The 25,363-nt window shown below is 36.6% G+C and overlaps 4 protein-coding genes and 1 long non-coding RNA gene across 11 annotated transcripts; 1 reads left to right on the top strand and 4 right to left on the bottom strand.

The window, feature by feature from the left end:
- Positions 1-408: 408 nt before the first annotated feature.
- On the bottom strand, positions 409-4,609 carry LOC109535878 (protein angel homolog 2). 6 transcript variants are annotated; one of them, XM_019901897.2, is made up of 8 exons: positions 4,335-4,609; positions 2,373-2,578; positions 2,007-2,328; positions 1,688-1,947; positions 1,419-1,633; positions 1,078-1,347; positions 776-1,021; positions 409-721 (listed from the first exon to the last, which is right to left on the bottom strand). In XM_019901897.2, the coding sequence occupies exons 1-8, from the start codon at positions 4,362-4,364 to the stop codon at positions 513-515; spliced, it is 1,758 nt and encodes a 585-aa protein (XP_019757456.1). In that variant the 5' UTR covers positions 4,365-4,609; the 3' UTR covers positions 409-512. The 6 variants fall into 6 exon arrangements, with proteins under 6 accessions (XP_019757456.1, XP_048525925.1, XP_019757457.1 ...); XM_048669968.1 differs by having other exon boundaries at positions 4,326-4,608; XM_019901898.2 differs by having other exon boundaries at positions 2,007-2,319; positions 4,335-4,608.
- Positions 4,610-5,023: 414 nt separating this feature from the next.
- On the top strand, positions 5,024-16,748 carry LOC109535880 (alanine aminotransferase 1). The gene is made up of 8 exons (XM_019901899.2): positions 5,024-5,574; positions 14,325-14,458; positions 14,521-14,696; positions 14,757-14,947; positions 15,236-15,442; positions 15,504-15,611; positions 15,670-15,846; positions 15,897-16,748. The coding sequence occupies exons 1-8, from the start codon at positions 5,320-5,322 to the stop codon at positions 16,224-16,226; spliced, it is 1,578 nt and encodes a 525-aa protein (XP_019757458.1). The 5' UTR covers positions 5,024-5,319; the 3' UTR covers positions 16,227-16,748.
- Positions 5,512-5,812, bottom strand: LOC125505675. The gene is made up of 2 exons (XR_007282328.1): positions 5,706-5,812; positions 5,512-5,643 (listed from the first exon to the last, which is right to left on the bottom strand). It is a non-coding gene; the product is annotated as an uncharacterized LOC125505675 (long non-coding RNA).
- Positions 14,251-23,960, bottom strand: LOC109535877 (protein HIRA homolog). Of its 2 annotated transcripts, XM_048669966.1 has the most exons (19): positions 23,651-23,960; positions 23,360-23,536; positions 23,088-23,301; positions 21,587-21,686; positions 21,385-21,530; positions 21,187-21,328; positions 20,848-21,132; positions 20,557-20,793; positions 20,399-20,490; positions 20,193-20,333; positions 19,951-20,131; positions 18,237-18,339; positions 18,091-18,180; positions 17,859-18,032; positions 17,707-17,803; positions 17,405-17,655; positions 17,259-17,350; positions 17,050-17,208; positions 14,251-14,989 (listed from the first exon to the last, which is right to left on the bottom strand). In XM_048669966.1, the coding sequence occupies exons 1-18, from the start codon at positions 23,685-23,687 to the stop codon at positions 17,089-17,091; spliced, it is 2,679 nt and encodes an 892-aa protein (XP_048525923.1). In that variant the 5' UTR covers positions 23,688-23,960; the 3' UTR covers positions 14,251-14,989; positions 17,050-17,088. The 2 variants fall into 2 exon arrangements, with proteins under 2 accessions (XP_048525923.1, XP_019757455.1); XM_019901896.2 differs by lacking the exon at positions 14,251-14,989 and having other exon boundaries at positions 16,844-17,208.
- A 175-nt stretch (positions 23,961-24,135) lies between these two features.
- On the bottom strand, positions 24,136-25,314 carry LOC109535882 (alpha-ketoglutarate-dependent dioxygenase alkB homolog 4). Its single transcript, XM_019901902.2, has one exon. It carries the CDS (start codon positions 25,082-25,084, stop codon positions 24,167-24,169), a length of 918 nt encoding a protein of 305 aa, XP_019757461.1. The 5' UTR covers positions 25,085-25,314; the 3' UTR covers positions 24,136-24,166.
- Positions 25,315-25,363: the final 49 nt, after the last annotated feature.

Here is a 25,363-nt window from a genome sequence, read left to right as displayed (position 1 = left end):
GATTGTAGCAGCAGTTAATATCGGTGTTGCCTGATTTTGTATATGCGTGATAGTCAAAAGATCGATGTTTCTGGTAAATTCAAAGCTCAGAAAGTGATTAGCACTTGGATCAGTGGAATAATCGGTAAATTTCGAGCTGATCAAGCCCTTGCGTTCAAAGCGAACAGTATGCTTACTTTATAGATAATGTTTATACCTACTAACGATTGTTTTCATTGGTGTTCCGTGTGGAAACGCAGTTTTCGACATTTTCACATTGAAATTAACTACTTTTTCAATAAGTAACAAGATAGCAAAAGACGCTTAGTTTTCACTCCTAATACTTTAATTTATAGCGATATTAAAATTTTTCGATTTTATAAAAAAAAACGGATGCAAAACCTCTTAACTGAATATAAACGCAACTGATTATTCTAATTCGTTTATTAATGAAACATTTTTAATACCGTCCAATCGGAAAATAAAAATATATATATCACACATGGTATTGCCAGGAGTGAAACTCAAGGTCCTTAAATGGTGAGCATAAACTTTGCCGCTAAGCTCAAATGATCGGAACCCATTAGACTGTTTGGAATTTTAATTGATCCCAATTCACTTCTCAAGGGAAGACGGTAAACCGACACCAGCTTCAACTTGTTTTCTTCAATTTCTTCACCCTCTTTCTTCCCGGTGTAGAAAATATAGTCCACAGTTATCCATTGATCCTGGAACGTCGTCGCTGAAACAATAAACTTCCAGACTGTCGCTATATAGAAAATTGCTATTAATTTACCTTCAGGATCTTCGGTACTTCCAGCACAATAAACGGACTTGAAGGCGAACAAGTGGCTCAAAGTTCCCGACGAAAATAAGTTTCGACTTTTGATACCTTCTGTGCTGAGTTTTGGGATAGCTTTGTCGGTGTTGAAAAGCTTGATCAACGCGGCTTCTTCCGCTCTAGAGATGTCGTTATTATCCAGTCTTTTTTCCAATAGACATGCATGTTGGCACTGATCGGTAATCTGTAAACTACTTGGCACTACAATTTCAGATGCATTAGTATAAAAACACCCAAACACGAAGCAGATGAATTACTTAAAACATTGCCATGGCTTGGCGACTTTGGTGTGTCCATCCTCCTCTGCGCCAAGTGGTTATACTTTAAGGACCCTTTGGTTATCAAAGTGTGAACTGGAGATTTTGGGGACGAGTTAAAATCCCCCGTGATTATAATCGGTAGATATTTTGCATTTCCTTCTGCATTCGCATAGTAGCTCATTCTCTCTACTTCTGTTAGTAGCAGTTGAACCTGAGCCAGACGTACATCTTCTCGGTTAGGGTTATAAAGTAAATGTGTAGTTGCAACTGAAAATAGTTGTGTGACTTAAAACTGAAATCTTGTTCTAGAAGCAGTTACATTTCAAAATACTGTTTACCTATAAAACTGTCGTTTGGTCTGTTTTTCGGGCAGAATTTGGCCACGATGGCAATATTGTCCCGATCCAAAATGGAAACATTCGGTTGATAGAACTCGACGGTTTCAAACTCGACCAACTTCAGCCGGTCTGGTCTGTAATATATTGCACAGCCATCGCAACGAATGCCCGTCCTTTTCTTGTAGATTCCTTTAAAACCCAATATCTCTAGTTCTCTTCAATCGGGAAAACGTGAGCTTTTATCAAAAACACTTTAAACTTAGCTTTACTTGAAATATCCTTTCAAATGGGACTGCTGCACTTCTTGAAGACATAAAATGTCGGGTCTCATAGTTTTAATTTCGTTGAATAAATTCTTCCATCTGATTTTCCAGGCTAAATCTTTACAGTTATGGGTTTGGTATAAGTAAGGGTGCTCATCCAATAGCTTCTGAGCTAACACATTGTAAGACATCAAAGTAAACTGAAAGCTATGCTTTGCTGATGTTTTATCGCTCTTCACCTGCTTCCAACACCTTCCTTGAAGGACCTTTTATCATAAATAGTTAGTGGTTGGAAAAGTTGTTTATATTAAGTGAGCCAGCATACCTTTAGAATGCGAGAAACTTCCAAATTGTTGTTGAAAGGGCCACCTGAACTGTTAGACCGCCTCAGGTAAAACCGTCTCTGATTAGCGCCCGGGTTTGGGGGCGGAGCTAGAAAGCGTCGTGGCATATTGCTAAAGAAGTATTCGGGCCTGGGACCTTCTGGCAGAGGAATGTATATCAAATTTGGATCGCCTGGACCTAGATATTTATTGAATACGGATGTTTCCGCATTACAAACTCGTTCGTGATCAAATGCGCTAGTTGAGGACGTTTGGTCGAACCAGCCTTGATGTGACATCCAACATGAGTTGAATCTAGGGAAGCTATTTGAGCAAATACGGTCTAGAGGCTAAAAATTAATTTCTACCCCAAGTTAATATGCTCTTCACTTCTGACTCTGCGGAAAGTCGCGGACTGTTGTGTGTTGCTACTATTTGAAGGATGTTCTGGGTACTGATTCATACCCTTGGAAGAAGCTTTAAATCTATGAGGTTGTTGTTGTAGCCGAGGGGATTGATTAGTTAGACCTGCACTCTCCAGCACAGTTGCAAGAAAACATGCAGTGTCTTTACCCTAAAATGTTACTTTAAATGGAGCTGCAATTGTTTATACGATTCCAATTTAGCATTGGTAGTTAGTTGGCCTATGAGGATGCATGCTCAAGTGTTAGTAGTGATTTTATGTGAAATTTAGTTGAACCTGTGGTGTAGCCAAGCTCTAAAACTTTCGATTTTGCACCTTAAGAAACAAACACGTAAATCTAAAACCTCTTGAAATCTGGACTTTTTAAAGAAAACTGCCAACATTTTCTTATCGATGGTTCACTTTCAAAAACACATTTTCACAAAAGGCAATTTAGTTCTCTTTAGAATGTTGTAAAAATGAGCTTTCTTAGGTGTTTAGAGGTGTTCTGTGGCTTTAATTTTAAAGGTGCTAATTTTCTAAAGAGAGAGCGCAGTTGAGTTAAGCTAACAAAAATCAGGATTCTGGGCGATTTTTACAAAACTTCCAGAATATTTAGAATCAAGTCTATTCTGAATATAGTGAAAATTTCAAATCGTTACTTCCCTTAGAGTGAGAGTTGCGAATTTTTAAAGGAGGGAACGTAGTTGGTTAAAACGTCTAATTTGAGATCCATATTTACTAAGCTGCTAAAAATCAGAATATCTGGCGATTTTCATAAAACTTACAGCATCTTTAGAATCACATATCTTCTAAAGATTGCGAAAATTTTCAAACCGCTATTTGCTTTAGCAAATTTTTAAGATACGAATGTTTAAAGAAAAGTGTGCAGTTCAGTGAAAACATCCAGTTTTAGATCAATACTTACTAAGTTGGTGAAAATAATAATTTTGAGGGATTTTTGCATCATCTTTCAAATCAAGTGTCTTCTAAAGATGGTAAATATTGTCTCTACTTTCTTTAGTTTCGAAGGTGTGAATGTTGAAAGGAAAGAAACTAATTTTGAACCCAGATTAACCAAGCAGGATAAAATAAAGATTTGGGGCAATTTTTTTGAATTTTTTATAGTCAAATTGGCGCAAATTTCGTATTCCTACTTTTTTACGAATTTTTAAAGTAGTGCAGTTGAATAAAAGCAAAAAATGTTCATTTACCGCCATGTAGAAACCTTATCTGAAGCAACATTTTTTGCAAGAACATGCACGAACCGAGAAAAAGTTGCACTTAATAACGCTTCAATCAGAAAACATATATTTTGTTGTGCAGTTTATTTCTCAGTCGTTCAAAATATTTCCTGTTACATCAGAGAGACTACGATGAAATTAAGCGGGTAAACTTCAAATAATGTTAATCCAAGATTAATGAATTAATGGCACTTCTAGAAACCTCATTTCGTACACCAAATATATGCACAAAAACCATCAGAAGCTTGTTAAAATTCGTTGATCAATCTGAAGATGTCCAGACGCACAAGGAACTAGATAAATGAACATTCCTTCAAAGTGAGAGTAAAACCTGCTTATTGGTGCTTCTTCATTCGACACTTTGAAAATTATTGGCGCTTTGGTTTTCAATATCTACTTTCGCAAAGTGCGTATTTGGAACAGTAAAAGATTTTGCATAGAGATTGGTTACACCACAGGGTCAACAAACATGCTATTTTAGTGCCTAAGGAAAAACCAACTAATATGGGACATTTCTGGGTTATTTGCAGATATCCAATGGCCTTAGTTGCTGCTTATGTAGTGAGTATATCCAAACAGTTCATGCAAGAACCTTTGTGCTGTGGCCGAATACTCCAAACAATTTGAAAGCAGGGAATTGACTCTAGCAATAATTAATCAACCAAGCTACCAACATTTCATACCAACACTCTGATAGTTCTGGTGATAGTCATATCATATCCAAATCGAGGATTCAGGGCGGTTATAGTGGCACGTGCATGAATATTACGCTGTATGTCTGTTGCTGTAATTTGATCTACCTGAAGTCATCAATCCCTCTTGTGAGTGGGACTCGTATATTTTCGTATAAAACACTGAACACTATCAAAGCACTAAGTACAGGTGGCAAAGTGATTCCAGTAAAGCCAAAACATTTAAACTATCAGCTGTGGCAGTGTCAATGTGACAGTGAAGTGGAAAAAATTTGGTGCAGCACAGGTTATGAGAAGTGGCAACGTTGACGTTTTAGCTTGAGTAGGGCTATTTATATACTTTTTAGTTAATATTTATAGTTCATCTGATCTCAAGCAACTCCGGTGTGCTTGATGTGAAAAATAAATTATTAAATCATGCTGAGAGTTAGTTAGAGAGAACTAGCATTAGCCTACTGCATAGAGCAGGGGATGTTGCCAAATTGGCGCCTAAAACATCAAAGTGACGCAAATATATTGTTATTGTTTACATGTTGGGCAGTTAATATTGCATTAGTGTTTTTGGAATTTAATCATACTTTTTAATGTTAAAAATATAAGAATCTCGATAACTTTTGACTCCCAGGCGGTCTCAAGTCCGTTCCATAGTCTAATGCCCCACTTTCTCAACCTGCAGCTTGGAAGTTCAAAAATAAATCGCGTTCAGTCGGTGTCCAAGCGTTGCAAACAGCACTTGCAGCTAAATTACATAATAATTGCATGCCCTTGTGCACGTAATTTGCCGGCTCCAACGACCTTGTGCATTTTCTGAAACATACGGGAAACGCAAAAGTGCTACGATAATTACGAATTAATAACCAGCCATTCCATTGGTCCAAGCGGTAAACAAACTCATAATCTACAGCATTCAGCCAATTGCGATCGATCGCTTGGTACGAAAATTATTCTTCACGCAGTTGGGAAGTCACCTGCCAATATGAGGAGAACAAACTTCACATCAGTTCATCGCTTTCGCTCGACGGTGGGGGACTTTTTTTTCGGCACCCCAGATAAAGAAAGGGCGGCCGACGGAGCCCTAAGGTGGATGGCGACTCAACCGAAACAGGCGACTGGCGCCTATAAACACTGCCTTTCAATCGACACATTGAACCCCAATATTAAGGTGTTGGAGTACGCGGTTAGGGGGCCCCTTGTAATTAGGGCTGGAGAGATCGAGAAGGAGCTGGAGAAGGTACGTAACGGCTCTAGGTTGGCCCCTAACCATTCCCTTATGGGGCGGCAGGAAATGCCAAGCTAATTACTGCAATTAAGGCGAAGGCTTGGGTGTTGATCTATTTAAATTGATGGCATGTAGGTACTTACCAGGAGGTGAATTGGAAACTGCATGTGTAGCATGACCTCGTTTCGTACTTGGGTGAACTTGACAATAAGTTGCATAGGAACAGTTGTCACGTACACCCGGTATGTTCTTAATTAGGTACTTCACAACTGTGGGTACCTATATGAAATCTTCGGTATTTATTTGCTCCTAGTGTATACCTTTTTGCTTCTGCTGTCCTGCAAGGGCTAAACACTTGGTTGAAAACGCTGTGGTATTTTTATGGTCCTTTTGGTGTTTATATGGCAGATTCTTGTTAGATAAGATCCTTTCAAAGTGTGCTTTGGGCAATGATTTTCTGATTAGAGATCCTCAGAGCCAAACCATAATGTTCAAGGATGTTTCTGTAGATGTTTTTATAGAGACTCATGCGGTTTGAACACCATGTACTTGTATTCGAAAAATGCCCATATTTTTTAGAGACCCGAGAGAGTTCCCAGCCTTTTCTAACGGTTTCTTGCGTTTCTTTCTACTAGAAGAATATTCAAAGTTTTCCCAGAAAAATCGCTATTAGATTTGCTTCTTCATTTGCTAGTAGGTAACTGGGCAGATAATTTTTTGAGTAACTCATTTTTCAACATTATTCTCTACATGACTAAACCGATTGTTTGAAAGTCAACTTCAGTAAGTCGAAAGTTTTCCGAAAACCCAGTTGTCGGAGGCAGTAGAGCCTAGATGAGCTCTAGATTTTGAAAATCGGTCCAAGACGAAAAATATTACCACCGCCAGACCAAGAAGCTTATTTTTAGACGTCACCCTGTAGATAAAACCAATGAGCGCAAATACGAGAAATTGTTTCGAAATTTAAAGGAGAAAGGGTGTTGAAATAAAAAAACACCTTTTTGGTTCAACTTTCGGAATGTTTGCATTATTTCATTTTATCTCAGGTGCATAAAACATACTAGCAGAAAAATAATTCGATAGAAAACGATTAAAAAAGAACCGAAGTCGCTCGCTGCAATCAGAATTTATCCCGGTCCAAAGTTAGGGCAAAATTTGACCGAGCAACGTTTATTTTGTTGTGCAGTTTAATTTTTTCATGTCGGTCTACACTAGCAAATCTAATAGATAGTTAAAGGAAGACGGTTTTCATTTCCGGTTAAATAAGTTTACTAATTAAATTACATATTTTTGTAAAAACCTACTAAACAGGATTTCGATAATTTTTTTCGTCATATATTTTCAATTCAATTGTTTTTTAATCAAATAGACCAACGTTTTAAAATCGCAGTAGTTAGGCTTTATTTTTATCTAAACTTGTGATTTTAATTCTTTCCAAATAACCGTTTAAGTTGAGACTACACTTGGCGTACATTAGTGTACCAAATGCTTAAATGCTTAAAAATTAATCCAGTGCTTGTATTGTTATTCCCTTCATTATTAAATAGTAAGAAAAATAAATTCTATATGCGCCGCGTAAACGCGTACGCTTTCACGCACGTTGTCTTTGCAAAACCTAATTAAATAATTAACTAGATATCAACAAAGTATTAAAATTTATACTTTGACCACGTCGGTCATTTCTTCATTAGAGAAGTTGAGTCGAAACGAATTTGTGATATTGATTGACACTTAATTTATTCCTCGTTTCACGATATTTGCAGTTAGTTAAGTGGGAAGAAAACAGAATTTTTTTTTCCGCAAAAACTATGAATGCCGCAAGATTTTACAAAGAGCACAAAATTGTAAATAAATTATTAGTGCGTCAATCAAAAAAATTTGAGTTGATTTCATCCACCCAGTAAAAAGTTCTGATAGTTTTTGTACCACGACACTCAAGAATTTACCACTTGCCCAAAACGGATGAACTCGATTGATTCAACAAAATATGAGTCTTACATAACAACAAATTCACAGCGAGTTTCACTAAAATACATCGTACCATTCTCCCGATATTTGAAGAACTTTGACCATCAATAGCAGAGGAGCCAGACATTTTTTGTTAATAAAAGTTACGTCAGATCGTCTTCTTTTGATGCAAAGAATATCGCAGTATGCTTTTGATCGTGTGCTTACGGGACACCTTGTATACCTGCTGAATTGCTGGTCCGATTTGAATATTTTTTAACCGAATCATAGCTCAAGTCTTGGACAAAATTTAAGTTATGAGATTACCAAAAAAACCTAATAAATATTTTTTACGTCTTTTGATCGGTCCCATTTTCCGCGCGAAATTTACTCAAAATGTCTGCACAAAATTCTGTACGAACAACATTTCATTACAAGTCGATAACTCTAAGGTTGCAATAAACTTTTCTGTGCACAGCCTTCTTCGGAATTAAAAAGCGTTTTCATAGAATAGATAGACGATTATAAATCCAAATTACTCAAAAAACAATACATTTTTTCTGTCTGAGATTTCTACTCAATTTTGCCAGCAGACGAATTTAAACTTTGACCTCTTGGTCATGACACAATTTAAAGACTTATATTATTGTGAGTACTTTGTACGTTTTTGAACAGTCTGTATAAACCCTAATACTTTGACCATGTCGGTCAGTTCTTTATTAGAAAAGGTCATTATTCACAACATTGTTAAATGGCAAGAACACAAAAATGTTTTTTTTCGCAAAAACTATCAATGCTACAAGATTTTACAAAGAGCACAAAATTATGAATAATTGACTAGTGCATCAACCAAAAAAAATTGAGTTGATTTCATCCCCCCAATAAAAAGTTCTGGTAGTTTTTGTACCACGACACTCAAGAATTCACCACTTGTCTGTGAGTATATATGAGTCTTACATATAAATTCACAGCGGGTTTTGCCAAAATACATCGTACCATTTTGGCGATATTTCAAAAAAGATATATTTTTTGAAGACTTTTGACCATCAATAGCAGAGGAGCCAGACATTTTTTGCTAATAAAAGTTAAGTCAAATCGTCTTCTTTGGATGCAAAGAATATCGCATTATCCTTTTGATCAGTGCTTACGGGACATCCTGTATATTTTATTTGTATTGTTTTTTTTTTATTTTATTTTGCCTAAAAATGTACCTTTGTCTATAACGGATTAATACTTTAATATGAAATTTAATAGCTTAAAAATGATCAATTAAATGGGTGTAATTATATTTTTTACCTGAATTATTGAAGTTTCGATATTCCCAAAAAAGCTGCCTTTACCCTGGAGTCAAAAGAATGTATTTTTAAGAACCATGTATACAACTGAAAAAAATATATCTGATCCGTCCCATTTTAGAATTTATACCACGCACGAACTTTTAGCAGATTACTTGTTTTTTTACAATTACACAATTTTACAATTTTTTACATAATTAAGCAGTTTTCTCAGTTCTTTCTATGGTAAATATAATGTTAATCTCTTTTTTGTGCTCTAACTTTAATTTCATGCTTTTTCATACATATTTCGAAACAGGGAGGTGACAAAACATTTTATAGAATTCCTGTTCACTCTGTAAAAGCTTTTGTTCGAATTTCATTGTGATGATCCCAGTCTGCTGTTGAGTATTTTAAACATCAAGCAGATGAAAACAAATGTACAAAAGTGAGATTAATATATTAAATTAAAATAATAATTGTAAATATTTGTCCGAATGATTCAATAAGCACCGCGTAATCGCAATCTGGAAGTCACGAAGTTAATACATATTTAGTTGGGCAATATTTCCTGCTGAATGAGAAAATAAGTACAAAATTGCAGGATTTAAAAAAAATTAAATTCTTGCGCCAATATTTTGGCAGGGACAGAAAGATCGAGTGCTTCGCTAGTAATTTTTTTCCAATCAGTTACTTTCGCGGATATTTTTCGCATTAAAACTACCTGACTATCCCCAATCACTACCTCATTTTTTATATTTTTATAATTGTATTATTTTCGATCGCAATAAAAAATGTGGGGACAAACTCAGGGCAACGAAAGTAAAAGCCTATTGAATTTTAACAAAAAATACGCTCCACCTAATAGATTACCGAATTAGTGTGCTTCGCTAACCAAAAACACCTTTCTTCAATTGGTAGGTGCGGTTACTGGTTACAAGCCTTCATTCTTGCATATGAAATTAATATTTTTAGGCGACCATGTGTAATTTGAAAGTTTTTTAAAATGCTCTAAGTCCCCTTTAATTTCAACTGAAGGCTATTCTTTTGTAATTTTATTGATGCAAACATTTTCAAATAATTTGTTGTTTATCATGTTGAATGTTCATTTCATATCACATCTTGTCTAGTGCCTTGTTTTTTTATCAGCACTCCATCATAGAATCACCTTTTAGTGTATTTTTGCAACCCACATATTAATTTTTCATTAATAAAACTACTAATCCTTCTTTAATAAAGCGACTGAATAATGACTTATCTGAGAAAGAAATAGAGAAACTAAATCTGATGGGTTTTTTAAATTTATCGTATGAACTTGGTAGAAAAGTCCGGCAATAATTTTGTTCCTCCAACCTACATTAAACTAACCAGTCAATCGGATCAAAGAGTTTATCAACCTTGTATGTATTTTGTACATGCTTATCGACTATGACCGCATAACAACTAATATTATAAAACCAGCTTTGATAAGTAAGTTAATTTAGGGTCTTAGTGCGAAGGATTACTAATGATGCTTCACAGTTTAACTACAGACGAGCGTATGAACAATAAACGAAATTATTAAATTTTATATGCCAATTGATTTTTGTAACAAGTTTGTGTTTTAACTCAATGTTCCGTTTACATTCACACCCATGTTTCAAATCTTAAGTGTTTGAATCAATATTTGGGTCTATGGAGTCTGATCTGTAGAGAGTCATATGTGCCAACAGTATTTAAAAATAGTTCGGCTCAGAAATAAACACCTCAATTGCACTTTGAGAGCCAATACAGGTTGTTTTCTATTTGGAAATTTAGTTGATTATCCAGACAGTGGAATAGCACGTTATCGTTGTTGAATATTTACAGATAGTTCAATCAGTTTACGATAAAGTGTACTTTAAACCTCCATTTGATTAGGCTTATCAAAAAACGATCGCTATTGCATTACACTGTAATGAAAAAGTCTGATTAGTGGATTTATTACGAGTTAGAATTAACTCATTCCAAATTTTCCTTTAAACTGGTTGTTAAGCGAGATAAGTGTATTGCGAAAATATTAACAACGCTAATAAACCAGATCTACCTGCTCGGAGAGTTGGCAAACAACAACCAATAAATGAAAAACGCCTTTCGAATGGAAAAACCCATAGGTAAAATGGAATAAGTTTACACTTGAATTGGACTGATGGATCAGCTAATTTTCTGTAGTTCCATACATGTTATGCGCCTTCGACTCCGCTGACTTCCTCAAAGAAGCGCAACGATGTGTAATGAGATTGTCCTGTGCCAAGAATTATAAAAATTTTTGAGTCCCCTAGAAATAATGCTTATAAATAGATATTGCGAATCAAAACTGCACAGCCGGTGCTAAAAACCGTTGCGCAACAGGAATCATTCTCGCTATCTACCATTCTTGCAGCTAATAGGGGAATTCAATAGGATTAAACAAAGGAAAAAATACAGTGAATCAGGGCTTTGAAGCGAAGAACGTAGTGCTAATTTGTTTATACTAACAGCACTGCTCTGAAAAATATCAGTGAGTTTATCCGAAAAGCATAAATATTCTGTTCCAGTTTTGGCAGAGTAGTTTAAAAGCAATCGGTCAAGTTAGGAACATTTAAAAAATAAAAATACAGTTGAAAAGGTTGTATAGTGGCATCGAAAATCTACATCAAAGAAAATTTCAAGTAAGGCGCTATTGATTGTATAACGGTCGCCTTGAATATTCTGGTGTCGAGAATAACAATTATTGCAATTCTCGCAAAAGAACTCAACATTAACTTATTATATTTTTACATTAGCGAGAAATGTAACGAACTTATTACAAAACACGCTGGAATTCTCAGTTTAGAAATTATCGATATTTTCTGGTCATTTTGAGGCGTTTTTTGGAGGGACACGATCTTTAACCAATATTTTCCTTATCCACTCGAAGGCCTCAAATCTGCACATTATGGAGCTTCTAAGGCCGTAACCAATCCTTGGAGCACAAAAAACACGCATGTGAAAATTTGAATTGATCGAAATTTTTGTAAGGGTGGAGGTCGATTGTTTCAAAAAATATCAAGTTTCTCAAAGTGGCTCAAATTCTACTTCATTCTGATCCGCGGAAAACTAGAAATGTAACGAACTTATTACAAAACACGCTAGAATTCTCAGTTTAGAAATTATCGATATTTTCTGGCCATTTTGAGGCGTTTTTTGGAGGGACACGATCTTTAACCAATATTTTCCTTATTATAGATTCGAACGCCTCATATCTGCACATTGTGGAGCTTCTAAGGCCGGACACAATCCTTTGAAAACAAAAAAACACCGATGTGAAAAAAAAATTGCGATATTACCTCGACATATTGTTGCTTGTTTATCACGGAGTAAAATTTTACTTGCGAAATGTACCTATCGGAGATAAAGCAAACAAGCAAGGACTAAAATAGGGTTTTCCGGCGCAAACATAAGCGGAGACAAAGAACTATAGAAAACTATCGGAAAAAGTAAGAATTCTCATTGTTTCAAAGGATTCCACGAATGATTGCTGGATCAAAGTTAAATAAATGATAAAAAAGGGCAAAAGGCGAAACAGGGTCATTCTTAAACAATGTAAGATATTATCCCGACATTCAACTCGCGAATAAAATATTAAAAACAATTAAAACAGTCGTATAGACATTTTTTTAATGAGAAGATTATTACCATCTATAGATTGCTGGGCGTCAATAGATAAGGCGGAAAAATCCACCCAACTTCTAATTCGGATAGTGGCTGCATGAGAAAATGTGCAAGCAAAAACCATAGAGAAATGATTTGTAACATTTGTTTAAAGAACGGAAAATGTAGGAAAAGTCGATAAATCGCAAGAAGGATATGAAGCTAAAGATTGGAACTTCCCCGTAAAGTTTTGAAGATGATAATATCGGTTTAGTTTTGTTTTTTTAATAGCAATTTTGCCGGTTATGGAAGAATCCATGACAAACTGGAAACTGAACATTTTGAAGCGAGTCTAATTATAGTTTATTTATCCAAGAAAGGCACCAAAACACATTCATGCAAAGTGCATCTAATCTGTACTTGCCGTATGCTTTCTGCTCGCCTCATTTATCGGTTTGCAGGGAACTTAAGAAAACCCTTTTCAGCTTCGAATTTGGCACAAAAACCAAATAATTGTATTCAATTTTTTACCGAAAGTAATTGAGATTAACTTGAAAAAACGGCCAGAGCAAAAGTTCGGAAAATTCACCACTCTCATCGCTCTGAAGATTTTTAAAGTTCCTTTAAAATTTCAGGTCATTCAAGTTTTAGCAAAGTTGTTTTTAAGCAATTCTTTCTCAGCAAAAATACCATATTATTTTTACTTAATATACTGACAATCTTCAGGTAATTTCTGTGAAAATTACATAACACTCGGCTCCTGAACAGCTTTGTAAATGTTTTTCTGAAACCTTTTGCAGCTTCGAACTTTGGGCAAAAACTCATTTTTTCCCGAAAATATTTCCTCGAACAGAACAGGTTACAGTTTAGAATCAATTATTCGGAAAACTCGTCACTTTTGTCGCTGTGAGTAATTTGGTTTATTTAAATTCCGGTTTCTTCACTTTTAGGTCAATATTTCTAAACAAAACTCTCTCTTAACAGAACAACGCGTTTTTTCCTAACGTTTTACTGTAAAATACTGACAAGCTGAGAGTATTTTATGCAAAAAAGTTAAAATATGGATTTACAAGAAAAGTAGTCGTTTTTACAGTTTGGTTTTCTTTATCGTCTTTTTCGAATACCAATTTTACCTTCGAATTTGGGACAAAATCGAAACAAAGTTGTCGTGTCTTTTTTTCGACAAAATTTATTTCTCAAAAATGGACCAGAGGAATCAAAATTTTATAATCAATATTTGGAAAACTCGTCACCCTCATCGCTCTAAATTTTTTTAGTTTTATCAAAATTTTCGAATTTTCCCGTTTTAAGCCAAATAGTTTCAAGCAATCGTATGGGCAAAAGCAATATGTTGATCGCTTTTTTGTTAGATGTTAAAATTCCGTCATCGGCTCATTAACCAATGAGTTAAATTGCAATTAAAACAAAATTGCAGGGAATTTGATTAGAGTGCGACCTAAAGGAATCGGCTACTAAATCACGAAATAAAAAATGGTAACATTGACAAAAGAATAACGAAACAAAGATATTTAACGCTAGTCACTTTGTTACCAACCCAATGGTATACAAATTTTCCACGTGCAATAATATCTGCCCGGTAATTTTCGTACGCAGATTAACAAACAGGCAATTTGTGGCTAAATTAAATTCGAATGGAAACCAATTGCACATGGGTTGCGATTGGTAAAAGATGCCTGTTTGGGTGGTTCGGTTTAATTAATTAATTTTACGCAACCGTGTATAATGCAGAACAAACTTCTCCACACCACCAAGCTTTATTCTCGATGAGAATAAAACAAAATCACCATTTTAACATCCAGTGTTTTATTTTTCATCTGTGCGACAGCTTCACTGTATCAGGACTAGTAATAAAATAACTTGTTTTACTTATGATATTTTCTGGATATTTAGGGCGTGAGCAAGCCATTCAAAGAGGTCATCAAAGCCAACATCGGAGATTGTCATGCTATGGGCCAAGTCCCAATCACGTTCATCCGTGAAGTTTTGGCTCTGGTCACTATGCCACAACTCTTAGAAGATCCCAGGTAAAATGTTCTTTAAAAAGACGTTTTTCTGTTTCAAACACTTACTGGAACTTTGTTAATAGATTTCCCGCAGATGCCAAGGAAAGAGCTCGAACGATCTTAAAAGGTTGCAGGGGTGGTTCCGTAGGATCATACACGGACTCGCCTGGAATCGAAGTTATTCGAAAACATTGCGCTGAGTACATCGCACGAAGAGATGGAATTCCGTCAGATTGGCAAAATGTTATCATTAGTGCCGGTAAGGCTTAGTTTTTCTAGTCTTTCAGCCTGCCAACGGCAGAATCTCTGGAATTTCTAGGCGCTAGTGATGCAATTAAAAATGTCTTAAAACTGCTCATATGCGACGTCGGTTGCAAAACACCCGGAGTTATGGTTCCCATTCCGCAGTATCCTCTTTATTCTGCCTCTTTAGCCGAATTCGGAATCAATCAGATCAGCTATTATCTGGATGAGGCTCGAAATTGGGGATTGGATATCGCAGAATTGCAGGTTGGTTTCATATACGTTTGCTTGTTTTATCGGATAGATTTTCTGAAATATCAAAAAAGTTAGTCATCGCTTGACTGAAATCAAGTTCGGTATTTCCAAACACTTTAAATTTAAGGCAACATTGGACGGATCTTTCCGCCTCAAACATCATATAACTTGGCAATAATTTCCCCCCAAAAAAACCTTAAAAGCATAAATTTTATCTGAAATTTCATGAAAAAAGAAACGGATGAGCCGCAAGTTTTTGGGTTGATCATTCAGCCTTGCAACAATCGAATTGTTTTCCAGAGATCAATCACCGAGGCTCGAAAAGTGTGCAACCCCAGAGCGATCGTAGTCATTAATCCCGGAAACCCAACCGGTCAAGTATTGTCGCGAAAGAACATCGAGGAAGTAATCAAGTTTGCCTACAAAGAGAAATTGTTCATTCTTGCGGACGAAGTTTACCAAGACAACGTTTACGCGGAGGGCTGCAAGTTTCACTCATTCAAAAAGGTCTGTTTGCAGCTTGACGAAAAAAATTTAAAAATATCCTTGTGACTTTGGGTTTTTCAAGGTTCTGATAGAAATGGGCGAGCCCTACAGTTCCATGGAGTTGGCCAGTTTTATGTCTTGCTCCAAAGGATACATGGGAGAATGTGGACTTAGAGGCGGATATGCAGAGGTAATTACCAACTATCTCCCCAAAATAACCTGGCTAAACGCTTTCATTGCAAATTCAGGTGATTAATATGTGCCCTCAAGTCAAAGCTATGTACCTGAAAGCAATTAGTGCCATGTTATGCCCTACAGTGCTGGGCCAAGTCACATTAGACGCCATCGTAAATCCTCCACAAAAAGGAGAACCAAGCTACGAATCGTTCACAAAAGAGAAACAAGCTGTTTTGGATTCATTAAAGGTAGCATTCCTATTCGGTCTAGCCGTGGTTTGTTTAATGAGTTTGTTTAGGTGCGAGCAAAAATGGTAGCAGATACCTTCAATTCGATGGAAGGTTTCAGCTGTAACACCGTGCAAGGAGCAATGTACGCTTTTCCTCAAATCACGCTGCCAGCTAAGGCGATAGAGGCAGCTAAGAAGGAAGGGAAACAACCAGATGTATTCTACGCGTTTGAATTACTAGAAAATACAGGAATTTGTATCGTGCCCGGGTCAGGATTCGGCCAAAAACAGGGCACATACCATTTCAGAACCACCATACTACCCCAGCCCGATAAACTGAAAAGTATGTTGGAAAAATTTGCCGAGTTTCATTCCCAGTTTATCAAAAAGTATTCGTAAATGCCATATTGAAACATACGCTAGTCCATTTCTAGGAATATTACGTTACGTTCACATGTGATTTGAGCGCAATTCGCAAAAGTTATGACAAAATTGTAAATAATGACACGATGATCTAGTCAACATGCACATCGGTTAAAAGTTGACGATATTTATTAAAAAACTCATTTTATTGAACGGTACAAATGTAAGTTCTATATTTGAATGTCGAATAAGTCTTAAACTGTGTAATGAAAAAATGTTTTCTTACACAAAGTGTTTAGCACCTTTGTTACTGATTAGTTAATGCGATAAGTGAATGTAATTTTTCATGTGAAAAATGTACATTTATATTAAAGGTCCTGACATTCTCTCTATATTGGAAACAGTTGTGGCACATTGTTTAAAATGCATGCTACTAAATTAATAAATATAATGTAATAAACATGTTACGATAGGGTAGGCTCAAAGCTCACACGTTCTGAGAGTTGTTAACTCCTTAATGCCATGTATAATGTTTAAATAAAGAGCGCTAAAAACTTACCATTTTTTCCTTTCAAACTGTAGGACCACAAATCATCTTGGGCTATCAACAATCAATTAAAGTGAAAAGGAATTAAGGTTCTCACAAACTAAAGAAAGTTTGGAAATATTTATAAAAAAGATATTTAGTAGCATTCGATGACAGTCTTACAGCGACCAAACTTAAAACTGCAAATTTTGTATAATCTATACAACAGCACGCACAAATTCTTGTCTAAAGTATAATGATAATAATCTTAATTGGTTTACTGGTCGCAATAAACAATTACGAAAATTACAAAAAGACTTATTATAAACTTACTACTGTAAACAATAAAGTTGATGGCCAGCCTTGAAAAAACTAAGACTCTTCGTTCGCACATTGCAATTGCTCGTTATACTCTTTATACAGTCTTTGCCAGGGAAGCTTTGTTTTAATTATACTTAAAATCTCTTCAAGCAGTTTTCGTCTAGATAGACCCTGAAACATTCATATTGGATTTCATATTTAATTTTGCTAGTCCTACTCACCATAATGTCGGAGTCCAACCTTCGCTTTTTACTACTTCCATGTGTCGGACCCAATAGATCATCCAAAATAAGTTTCAGCCTGCATTCAGGACCTAAAATGAATCGATAAATAAACGGGAGAATTGATGAACGATTGTGGTTATTACCCTTATCCAAAAGATGATTGACTTGCACTAATAACCAGTGCTTATACTCGGTAACGCTTTGTAAAACGTTGGTGGCAGTGATTTGATTCTCCAAAAAGCTGAGCGTAACGCCAGAGGGGAGTGTGGAGTCCGTAGGGCGAAAAGGGGGCATTATTCGCTGAAGGGAAGCTAGAGGTAAGTTCCCAGATATCCTTTTCACCATAGAGACTGCCGACCTACTGACCGGATCCAGAGGATTCGACAGCTGAACCCTTAAAACACTCCCATTAGTTTCTAACTTCTATTGGCTCTTATCGACTTACCAAGTTTGTAAATTTGGACTATACGAATACGCCCTTCCGTCGTTTAACGTCAGAATAGGCTGATTTGAGGTGGTAAGTGAACATCCGTTCACGGTGCCTACCAATCGAGCAGGGAATGGGAATAAAACTAAGAGTTAAAAGATAATATTTACCTCGTCCAAATAGAAGGCTTCGAATAGAAACCCGGCTCAGGATGCTGCTGCCTTTTGCCAAATCCCATAAATACATCAGTCCGGTTTTGGTAAGAACTAACAGATATCCAGCTTGTGAAAGGCTCATGCAACTTACGACATCTTCTATGAGGAGTGGCGGGAGAGATCGAGCACCTGAAATACGGCATTTACTTCAACATTGAAACAGTATCAGCCTGCAAAAAGTGCTTACCAGTTTTAATATCGTATATATTTATGGTAAAGTCTTCACAACAGGCTATCACAAATTTGCGGTTTGAGGCTATTGTCCGGATCGTTGAACCTAGAAGGGATAATTATTATATTATACCACAGATAACTGATGTTCAGGCATCCTACCTAGGAATGTTTCCCAGAGATGGTCTTTCTTCTCTATTGCTTTGCATACTTCGATCTTGGACAGCGAGGCACTGTTTGATATTTTATGGCAGTTATTGCTTACCTGAAGTATAGATAACAAATAATAATTAAGTAAGCAAGATTAAGTCAAAATGCTATGCATTCTGCCACTTTTTTGCCCATATTGAGCTGGAGCATATGAGCGGATAGAGCATTAAATGACACATTTTGACTAATTTAAGCATGAGTTCTGGAACTAGCAGTTGAAGCAATTAGCCAGAAATTGAAAAAAATACAAAAAGAGCGAAGATGATCATAAGTAGAAGATAATAAAATTAAGCTCCAATAGAAATTTTCAATAATTCGTGAAATCAGTACTTTTAAAGGGCATTTTTAATTAGTTGAAATTTTAGTTTTAAGTGATTTCTTCGCAGTTTTTTTGTTTTTTAGTCAATATTTTTAGAAAAACAATATTAATTCGGTTATTAATTTTAATTTTCGCGTTGCGCATTAATCGCTGCCGCTGAATGAAATCAGACAAATTTAAAATGCTCTAAATTTAAATTAATGAAAGATCGGCGTTGGGAGCGTTTTTCGTTTAGCTTTTGTTGACTTTCGTTCAGTTGGGACGTGAAAATAGTCTTTGGAAATATTGCCGTGCAAAAATGCAAAAATGCGAACAATAAACAAACTGAAATCGAACTACCAAGTAAAGCATGAATCATCCAAAGGGCGAACAATTAAATTATTAAATAATCATGTTTATTCTGTAGTTCGAAGTCTTTTTTTCTCTCCAAAAGGTGTTTGAATGTACAGTTTGCTACCGACAGTGGACGAAATGAGTCGATAATCGGATTCTTAAACGGGAAATCTAGAATCACTGGCCTTCATGGCAAGTGCGGTAGTTTGTGAAAGTGTAGTGATCTTCTTGAGGGTAGAAAATGGATGATGAGGCCTCCAGCTGGCAGAAAGCAGGACGAATAATTTCTAATCTATAAATCTAAATAAATTTAGCTTGAACTGAGCTCAGTTTTCCGACAAGCAACTGAAGTTTTATGCATTCTTTATATTTTTCTCTCTTTGCTTCGCTGATTCCAAATAAGTTTGTTTTTGGACAGATTTCTAAACATATTTTCTTACATGTGGAACTTTTAGTCCAATATTCATCGACTGACTCGTAGGGTGCAGTTGGTATCGATTGCGTTATTGGATCTTTTGTAGTTAATTTTTAAACTTTGTGAATATTTTGGGAAGCTTGGCATTTTTAAATCAAGCTCATCTGAAGCTTGTCCCTAAAGAACCGTTTCAGATATGCAAATACGGCTTCCAGTTTTATGTTTTTTTTGGTCAAACAAACTCGTTTTAGTTTTGCCTGTTTTTTTTTTATTGCGAAATCGACTGAAACATGACGCCGCCTTTTTCGACGCTGCTCAAGAACCATTTCAGCCACAGAGTTCGTTTTTATATCATTGGCACTATAACAACGCGCGTGAGTAAATTCTGGTGAATTTATCACACAAAAATCACACAAAATTTAAAGATCAGACATTTTGGGTCTGCAGTTGCGTAAAACCGTTCATTTTCAAATCGACATTTACGAATCGTGCAAAATTCAGTATTTCATGGGATTTGAATTTTCCGAGCAGCAACTTTTAAGATTGTGATTGCCAGATCGCCAACCTTCATTAGGAAGGAAATGCTTAGGCAATATTACCTGAATTTTTAATGTGCCCGCTTCTTTAGTCACTGTAGGTGCAGCGCTCAGCTTAACAGGGTCTATGATATTGATTAATTTAGTAATAGTTTCATCGCCAGGAATATCCACGCACATCAGTTGATTAATTTCAGTTCCCGGAGGCTTACAAATCACAGTATCGGATCCTTGAACATTGTACCTGAACAGAAAGTGCACATCAGATTGCGGTCAAAGTCCCTGTATATAAGTTTTTAACTTACATCACAGGCTTTGAGTCATTGGCAACAATTGGTCGTGCTTGAATTTCCGTTCGTTTTTCGACAACGATTTGACTCTTCGTTGGAGACGATATGCTAAATGTGTCCGAAACGGAAAAATATTGGGCTGAACCGGAGTTCACTCTGAAACAGATCAAATTCTTCAAATGAGAAAGGTTAAAAAGGTAGATAATGTATAGTGGACTTACGCCGGAGTAGCGTTTGAATTGGGCGAATTGGGGACCGTTGTCAGTAGCATAGGCGTAATTCGGCGCTTACCAGACGATAGCCTGGTTTCAACCTTAATAAATCAATTTTATCATACGCCTGGATTTTGATGAATTGTTAAATGCAGAACTACTGTTACCTGTTTATTAACCGGAACCAAAATACTTTGGTTTAAATTCGGGCTTTCATAACAGACATCTTGGGCCTTGGGTGGCTCTTTAATTTCAGGTGGATCAACAGTAATAGCTTCAGTCTTTTTGTTCATCTCTTCGATGGCCGATAACAGTTCTGGATCCTCCACTATCTGTGAACTACTGAAATTCAAGCTCCAACTGCTTTGTAAAGACTTGTGATAGACCCGTTCATACAAAGCATTCTGGAATACACATTGACTATTAGCAGCGAGTAATTTTTCCAGTTCAATTCTTACCTTCTCCTCCATACTGAGTGGTACTCCAATTTCAGCCTGTTCAAACACCACACAGCCTACAGTCCCATCCCATGAGCAAGCCAACAGAAAGTCCCCTCGACTGCTCCATGAGATGTCTAGAACACTATCATCAAAAAAGTCTTTGATGACCACTAGTGGTCTTTTTAATGATGTCAACCAAACACTTATGGAACGATCTCTAGACCCAATTGCACAACAACAATACTGGGTGGACTTTTTAGGACTATCCTGGGATGGTTTCTTTAAAATGTTTGAGTTGAATCGCTGAAAGAGAATGACTAATATTCGCAGTGAAAGTAAGGTTTGAAGAATGCTCACCACACAAGTGACTGCTTTGCGATGTCCTACAAAGTCCTTATCTTGTTTCCAACCTTCTCGTTCAATGATTTGAGCGGTTGGGCCTCCTCCATTCATTGCATGGGCCGATACAAGATATTGCCCGTCTGGCGACCAGGAACACCTTCAGGGCAACCTTGTGATTGAACAGTTAAGAAATTTACATTGAAGCCAATTTACCGTAGAACATGCGTCGTTGCTGAGCAGTCTTGGAAGGGATCAGTAACCACTTCCTGCTGATTCCAATCTGAAGTTCTCCATATGCGAAGCGACTTATCATCTGATTGACTAGCTAAGTATTTGCCTACTGGGTCCCATGTCACGCCCTAGAACACATGAACTGTATCAAGTCAGATTCGCCTTTTTCAACTGGATTGATTACTTTCACCATTCCCGTGTGGTTTTTCAGAACGGCAATTTTTTCTGGAAACTTGTGAGCGTTCCATACTATTACGCTGTTATCAACGCTGCCTGATGCCAACCTAGAATGCAGGTTGATTTATGATCCAAATTCCATTTGCTGGAAATGTACTTCAAACAGTACTTGTGTAATTGAAAATATTGTAAAAATGCGAGCAAGATATGCGAGACCTGTTTACTGATCTTTTTCTCTATAATTCTAGAGTTTTTCGGTCATAGAACAGAAACTCGTGTTAAACGATTTATTATGTGTCGGTTTACAGTTGTTTCAATAGTTTGCATGAAATACATTAAAGTAAAAAAATATAAGCATTTTCCCCTACTTGCAAATACAGGGCGCTGCAACCAAGACGGGGCGGAATATTAGGAATATAAATGATTAAAACGGTGTTTATTCTGGGAGAATACTCAAAAAAATTTGCTAATAATGAATTTTTGGGGCATTTGTTGCCCGATATCCAATCAGCTTTCAGATCCTTATATGATATTTACTTAAATTGTCTTGAGCTGTACGCAGCAGATGCACGGAAATTGATGTCGGTGTTTGAGCCTCGATATTTTTATGACAATATTAATTATTAAAACCCAATATCTCTACCGTTTTCAGAGATATAATCTTTTATCTTCACTTTGCACATGCAAAAGTCTTCTTTTGCAATAAAAATCTTCATTCAATAAACTCCATAATCAAAACAATTTTCCAAAATATAAAGCTTCAGGTTACAATCTCTCTGATAAACCAGATATCAGATCGATCTAGTAGAAGGTCTGACCTGTCAGATTACGCTTTTGCTTTTGATTGTCGTGTTATCGGCCAGATTTCATTGCCCGCAAGTTTATCAGAGACTAAACAAACCGGCCCTAAAATGTATAAAACTGCACGCATAAAATTCAAATAACGACATTCATAATTCAGTCCCTTCATTTGCTTCGAAATGCTAAAACCATAAAATTATAGTAGAAATGTTGCTGATCGAGTTCCATTTCTGTTTGAACTGATTGCTGGTTTTGGTAATGAGCTTTTTCCGAGAATTACGCATAACAAAATTTTGCTGTTGTTGGCTTTTTACGTCCCATTCTCTAATTTTTTCTCAATTATTTTGGTTAGATTTAATTACTTTAGTAGAAAATAGTGGAGGAATTTTACAAGACTGGACATATACGAGCAGGGATATAATAAAGAACAGCAATATTCCAGCAGTTTTCGTTCTTGAGCTGGGCGAATTTAAATTTAAAACTGAAATCTACTCGCAAGATTGACGAATTTTATGTTTTGGCTCAATCAATAAAGCTGATACGGCAAAAAGTGTAGATAAATTATTTAATATTTAATTTCCAGACAGACTTTTTTTTAAATAGGCGACTGTCTAAACCTTGTTTAAATCCTGCACTACTCGTTCCCAATCTTGATTTCCCGCTTTTTTAATTAGAAATAATTATCGGAGAAGAATATTAATAATTACCAGCCGTCATGCGGAGCCCAAGCTAAATCCAATACATCTCCATTATGAGAATTCAGAGTGTGAATGCACTTCCAGGTTTCAACGTTCACTTTGCTGCTACCAAAAATTGATGAACTTCCTTCACTGGTTAGTCTCCAGATCATCACTAGCTTGTCATCGCTTCCAGAGGCCAGAAAGTGACCATTATTGCTCCATCTTACCACATTGACACACGCTAGAATTAATACACCCGGCATAAAATTGCATTCTTTGGGGCTTCGGTCAAATAGTACCTAAATGATTGTCCATCTGACACAGCATTTTGGCAATTTTGGGATCGGACTCAGCAGCCTCATTTATCACAGGATTCACATTCCAAATTACAATCCTGCCTCCTGAGCCGCCTTGTCCCCCAGTAGCGAACCGATTTCCTTTCGGGTGAACATCCACAGAGAAAATTGGCTTGTTGTCTGAAACAAAACATCCCTTTGGTGTTTCATGATGCAGCTTTGCCCATCAGACAATGGGCCCAGTGCGAAGCACTGACTTATCAGCCGTAATAAAATGAATATTAATTAAATTACCTTCATGATTGAGCCAGGCGGGTTTGAAGAAAATCATTGTACAAGTTGGGTGATATGGAAATCGGATGTTGATTAGGAAACGGCCTATTTCCTAACCATCCGTTTAGCTGCACAAAGTTATTTTATAACAAGAATTTACTTAACATAAAAATAAATAAATCTAACAAACTACAAGCCATGGGTTAGTTCCTTTGTTTTCTTCTTTTATGAATGTCGGTGACAGCGTTCTTTTTCGATTGGTTAACTTGCTGGTGTTAGTTATCGGAATGACGTCATTGCAGTCAAACAATAATATTCCATATGGCTGAGGTGAATACTTTCTTGGAAAACCTTCCACCCGAATAGTTTGCCTCAAAAAAAGCAAATTCATTTTTCGTATTTGTTAGTTCATTATGAGCAATTATCATGCCCTGCACACCTTGCTTATTTTCCTAAATAGGCTTACAACTGTTAAAAATTAATGGGATTAAATCAAATACAAAAAGGGCAATATACAACATTTATTGAAACTACTCACTAGACGTCGAAGAACTCCTTAGAAATCTTAGTAACTAATTTACCTTCCTCGTAGAACTGCCCCCCTTCCAAGTAAATGGGTGTAAACTCCCTATAAGCTAAACAAACTCGCCTTTCAGTGATATCTTCCCTTAAAATTCTGTGTTCGTAGTCGTATCTGGCACTTCCGTACATAACTAGCAGGGAATTTTTTGGCATGGGCACAAGAACAGTATCTTCTACACATGCTTCCACACTTTGATCACTCCTGTTCGTCTCAAGTTTAACAGAATGTTGCACTACTTTTGGATAAGTTCCAACTAGATCCAAATTATACCGTGTAGGATACTGATTTGGTGTGAGTGTAAGCACTGAATCGCTTAAAAGGTTCACTGTAACAATCCGTTCGCCCCAAACCCAACAGTCGTCCACATGCGGATCGATTGAAGAGCCTCTGGCTGGGTCGTATTCCAACGAACACTGTTCGATGGTCTGGAAGCCTTGCAGTATGGGAACATCCTCAAATTTTTCCTGCACAAACCTGGTGAACTTTGGAAATCCTTGGAACTTTCCCAGCCGTAATTTGCGGGCCTTAAAATTGCATTTAGGGCCGAAATTCTGCTTCCTTCTGCCACTCTGGGACAAGTCCCAGGCCATTGAGTCGATGCCTTGCATTAGCTGATCGTGTTCACTGTCGCTCAGGAAATTCATCTCAATGTAAATTCCCTCATACCTCGTAGGCGTTCCCTCGTGATTGGGATGGGATTTATATGAATCTACGCTCTTTCCTGGATAGCACAGGTTGCAAAATGGACAGTAAACTTGCTTGTTTTCTGTGCCATTCTTGATATTTTCTTTGTCAAACGATATACCGAAAAGGGCTTCACAATGAAGGCATGTTCTACAGCCCTTGCAGCCACAAGGCCGCGCAGTATTCATATTTAACACAAATTTACAGTTTTTCTTCAAACTTCTCACAAACTAGGCATATTTGCAATCACCAATTCTTCTAAGGTTCGAGTCTGAGTGACATTCGCTGGTTTTGCTCGGGCTCCCGATAAACTATGGCAACATTGAAAATTAGGCTGATAACAGCAAATAATTACTAAATAAACAGAAAATTACATAGAGCATTTACTCGTTAAAAATATCGGTAATTATTTATTAAATCAGGGGCTATTGACCTCTGATGACCCCCATTGTGTAGAAGAAATTTTT

This window comes from Dendroctonus ponderosae, unplaced genomic scaffold (genome assembly GCF_020466585.1).
Source record: "Dendroctonus ponderosae isolate FM_Combo_2020 unplaced genomic scaffold, Dpon_F_20191213v2 Dpon_F_20191213_9, whole genome shotgun sequence".
Taxonomy (NCBI): domain Eukaryota; kingdom Metazoa; phylum Arthropoda; class Insecta; order Coleoptera; family Curculionidae; genus Dendroctonus; species Dendroctonus ponderosae.
This window is presented reverse-complemented; position numbering and strand designations above follow the sequence as displayed.

Excerpts from the sequence above, each read along its gene's own strand:
- LOC109535878 (XM_019901897.2), bottom strand. The coding sequence starts at position 4,364 with ATGACTATCACCAGAACTATCAGAGTGTTG. Across the intron at positions 1,634-1,687 it reads CATTTGAAAGGATATTTCAA|AGAACTAGAGATATTGGGTT; the intron begins GTAAAGCTAAGT and ends TCCCGATTGAAG. Across the intron at positions 1,022-1,077 it reads AAGCCATGGCAATGTTTTAA|TGCCAAGTAGTTTACAGATT; the intron begins GTAATTCATCTG and ends CTGAAATTGTAG.
- LOC109535880 (XM_019901899.2), top strand. The coding sequence starts at position 5,320 with ATGAGGAGAACAAACTTCACATCAGTTCATCGCTTTCGCTCGACGGTG. Across the intron at positions 14,459-14,520 it reads CAACTCTTAGAAGATCCCAG|ATTTCCCGCAGATGCCAAGG; the intron begins GTAAAATGTTCT and ends CTTTGTTAATAG. Across the intron at positions 15,443-15,503 it reads AGTTTCACTCATTCAAAAAG|GTTCTGATAGAAATGGGCGA; the intron begins GTCTGTTTGCAG and ends GGGTTTTTCAAG.
- LOC109535877 (XM_048669966.1), bottom strand. The coding sequence starts at position 23,687 with ATGATTTTCTTCAAACCCGCCTGGCTCAATCATGAAG. Across the intron at positions 20,491-20,556 it reads TGGTTCCGGTTAATAAACAG|GTTGAAACCAGGCTATCGTC; the intron begins GTAACAGTAGTT and ends TGATTTATTAAG. Across the intron at positions 20,132-20,192 it reads AATGACTCAAAGCCTGTGAT|GTACAATGTTCAAGGATCCG; the intron begins GTAAGTTAAAAA and ends CTTTCTGTTCAG.
- LOC109535882 (XM_019901902.2), bottom strand. The coding sequence starts at position 25,084 with ATGAATACTGCGCGGCCTTGTGGCTGCAAGGGCTGTAGAACATGCCTT.